This window comes from Arachis ipaensis, chromosome B9 (genome assembly GCF_059453495.1).
Source record: "Arachis ipaensis isolate K30076 ecotype BB chromosome B9, ASM5945349v1, whole genome shotgun sequence".
In the NCBI taxonomy this organism is placed as follows: Eukaryota; Viridiplantae; Streptophyta; class Magnoliopsida; order Fabales; family Fabaceae; genus Arachis; species Arachis ipaensis.
Genome location: NC_142444.1, coordinates 4,395,742 through 4,398,878, shown reverse-complemented (window position 1 = coordinate 4,398,878; position 3,137 = coordinate 4,395,742). Strand labels below are relative to the sequence as shown.

The 3,137-nt window shown below is 32.5% G+C and overlaps 1 protein-coding gene across 1 annotated transcript; it reads right to left on the bottom strand.

Moving 5' to 3' along the window:
• Nucleotides 1-474: 474 nt before the first annotated feature.
• LOC107616595 (dehydration-responsive element-binding protein 3) lies at nucleotides 475-1,535 on the bottom strand. Its single transcript, XM_016318547.3, has one exon. The coding sequence runs from the start codon at nucleotides 1,494-1,496 to the stop codon at nucleotides 702-704; it is 795 nt and encodes a 264-aa protein (XP_016174033.3). The 5' UTR covers nucleotides 1,497-1,535; the 3' UTR covers nucleotides 475-701.
• Between the last annotated feature and the right edge of the window lie 1,602 nt (nucleotides 1,536-3,137).

Sequence of the window (3,137 nt, the reverse complement as noted above, 5' to 3'; positions counted from 1 at the left end):
TTCTTTTACTAGTATACAATAAAAGAAGCTACCAAATAATTAAATACTCTAATAGTGAAAGAGAGAATAATAAATAATTGAATTCTTCAACATAAGTTGCTAGAGTAGTAGCTGGTAAGTTATGTGATATGAATGATAGATATATTGTAATATAGGAAACATTTCAAGTGCATCGCGAGTACCGGTGCTCCAGTTGTTTTAACCGTTGATCTAAATTATAAAAAATATATATAATATATATTAATTGAAATCAACAGTTAAAACAACTGGTGTACCGGTACTCTCTGGTGCACTTGAAATGTTTCCTGTAGTATATATATAATCACAGCCATGGAAGTGACCCTCCCATCAAATGTAGCCAAACACACCATTGAAGATACCTATCTGTTAATAATGGAACCTTTCTAATAATTTAGAAAAGAAAAGGATAAAAAAAAACCAAATATCCTAACATTAGAATAGAAGAATTAGAAATAGGCACAAAATAGTCAATTTTATTAAAAGTTTATATATAATCCAATTTACTAATATATATATATTTGTATCTATTATTTTTTTCTTCTTATCCACATGACATTATGACATGATCATGTATATCATATGGTTAAGAAAAGAAAAAACAAGAGAGGACTTACTCTATAGTACAATGACAGTGCCAAAAGTGGTGAAGCAAAGTGAATATGAAAAAAAGATCCAAATTTTCAATCATCCCAAATGGGTATCAAAGAGTTACTATCAGCAATGAAATTTGCACAGAATTCAGCACCCTCTAACCCCATTGGAGGATCATACACCCAACCATTGCAGTTATCGACCATGTCGAACCAAATGAACTCGCTCCTTGATGACTCAACCGAGTCAAACCCTTCATCATCTTCAATGTTCGGAAGCTCAACTATCTCGCTCAGTTCAGACGAATCCGTCTCTCTAGACATTGACAATGATGACGATTCCGACGACGGCGATTGTTCTGCCTCTTGCTGCTGCGAGCAAGTCTCAGCATCATCAGACGTGTCTGGGTGGAGCTGAGGCTGTTCGGCAGCAGCAATAGAGTCAAATTTGACCATGGAGGCTGCGGCTGTGGCCGCAGCTTGAATGTCACGTGGGGAACACGTGACTGGACGAGGGAGTGTCCCGGCGAGTTCGGGGAAATTGAGGATGGCGGACTGGCCTTTGATGCACAAGGCGGCGACGTCGTGTGCTCTGGCAGCCATCTCGGGCGTGGCGAAAGTTCCAAGCCAAATCCTGGATTTCTTGCGAGGCTCGCGGATTTCGGAGACCCATTTGCCCCAATTGCGCTTGCGGACGCCATGGTAGAGGGGGTGCTTGCTGCAGTCTCTTGGTCTCTTGGGGTCCTTGTTGGCATGCTCTGTTTTTTGCTTCTTGGAAGAAGAAGAAGATGAGGAGGGTGAGGGTGAGGGTGGTGGTGAAATGGTGCTGGTAGTAGATGTTTCTGAAGAAGAAGAAGAAGAAGATGATGAAGTTGTTAGTGTCATTGTGGAAGTAGAAGAAGAGAAGAGAAAGAATGTTGTGTTGAGGAGAAAACTGAAAAGAGAGAAGAAGAGAAGAAGGGTATAAGTAGTAGAAGTGAATAAAGGAAGGATACGGTATACGCTCTCTCTCTACAGTGACACTTAACCTACCAAGTACCAATAATATGTTTTTCAATTTTTACTCTTTCAAAGATAATTGTTACGGTGAAAATTCAGGTGCAGTCCACTTCACCTGAAATTGATAAATAAGAGCCGTTAGATGAAAATTTAGTCAAATCAGTCAAATTATCTAACGATTATCAGTTATCAACTTCACGTGAAGTCGATTGTACTTAAGTTTCCACTATTCGTTATACTTTTTATATTCACGAGTTTGAGTCTCACTTCTATATTTACAAAAAATAAATCAATAATTAGCTATTTTTTAATAAATACTTAATCTAACTGATGTTTATGTATACTTAAAAATTAATTATTAAATTAATTATTTATATAAAATATATATAAAAATATAAAATATATACTAAAAATTAATTAAATCATATGAATATATATAAATTTTCTTCTCTTAAAATCACTATTGTTAATAAAAAAAATTATGAATTATCCAATGCCTTAAAATTATTTTGTTAAGAAGCTTTGTTATTTATTTTTTTATAAAAAATTATGAGAATTTTTTATTTTTTACTGTATCTTTCTTTCCAATAGATTAAATATTAATTCGTTCCAAATTTAAGTTCTATTTAAAAATGTATCATTAGCCAATAAATTAAATTATAAAGACTTTAATTCAGTAAAAATAAACATGAATAATATTTTTAAGGTTAAATTTTTTTGTTAGATTTTGTGATTTGATGAAATTTATAACAAAAGTATTATTGTGTATATAAGAAATTAATTATAAAATTAATTATTATATATTTATATATAAATATATATTATTTAATTTATTTTTAATATACATTTTATACTCAATTATTTTAATAACTGATTTTTCATATAACCCTAACGTTTTTGAATTTATAAAGTGAGATTGAAATTGTGTATCTGAGTGACAAAGTCTGCAGTGGAAGTTTGTGTGCATGGACTTATGTGCAGAGTGGAAAGCGATTTTGATTGTCTCCCTCTTTTCTTTCTTTTTCTTAATTCAAATAATCATTCTTGTTTGTTACTATTTTCGTACATTTAATATATAACTTAAGTTAATTTAACAGTTGTTACTTTGCATGACGTAATTAAAAATGCTTAATTTTAACATGTTATGTTAACTATTTTTGAATGAGTGATATAAGAAAATGTGAATGATAAAAAAACAAAGCAATAAAAAAAGTGGGTGAAAGATGATATTAAATTTTGACAAGTAGTGTTTATATGAAAGGGTGTGATGAAGGAATGAGTCACTAAGAAGAAGAGGGCCCCACAAGAGAGAAAATAGCACTGACAACGTTCATTAAATGCCACCTCATCAGTTATTTGCCTAAGTCCACATCTCACCTTTCTTGTGTCCGTTGCCGTTGGCCTCAAGCCTCAAATTGTCTTTTTCTTTTGGTGAAATTCATGTGCAGTTGGCTTCACGCAAAATTAATCATTGATAGTTGTTAAATGATTCATGTAAAATTAATCATCAAGAGTCGCCAATGAGTT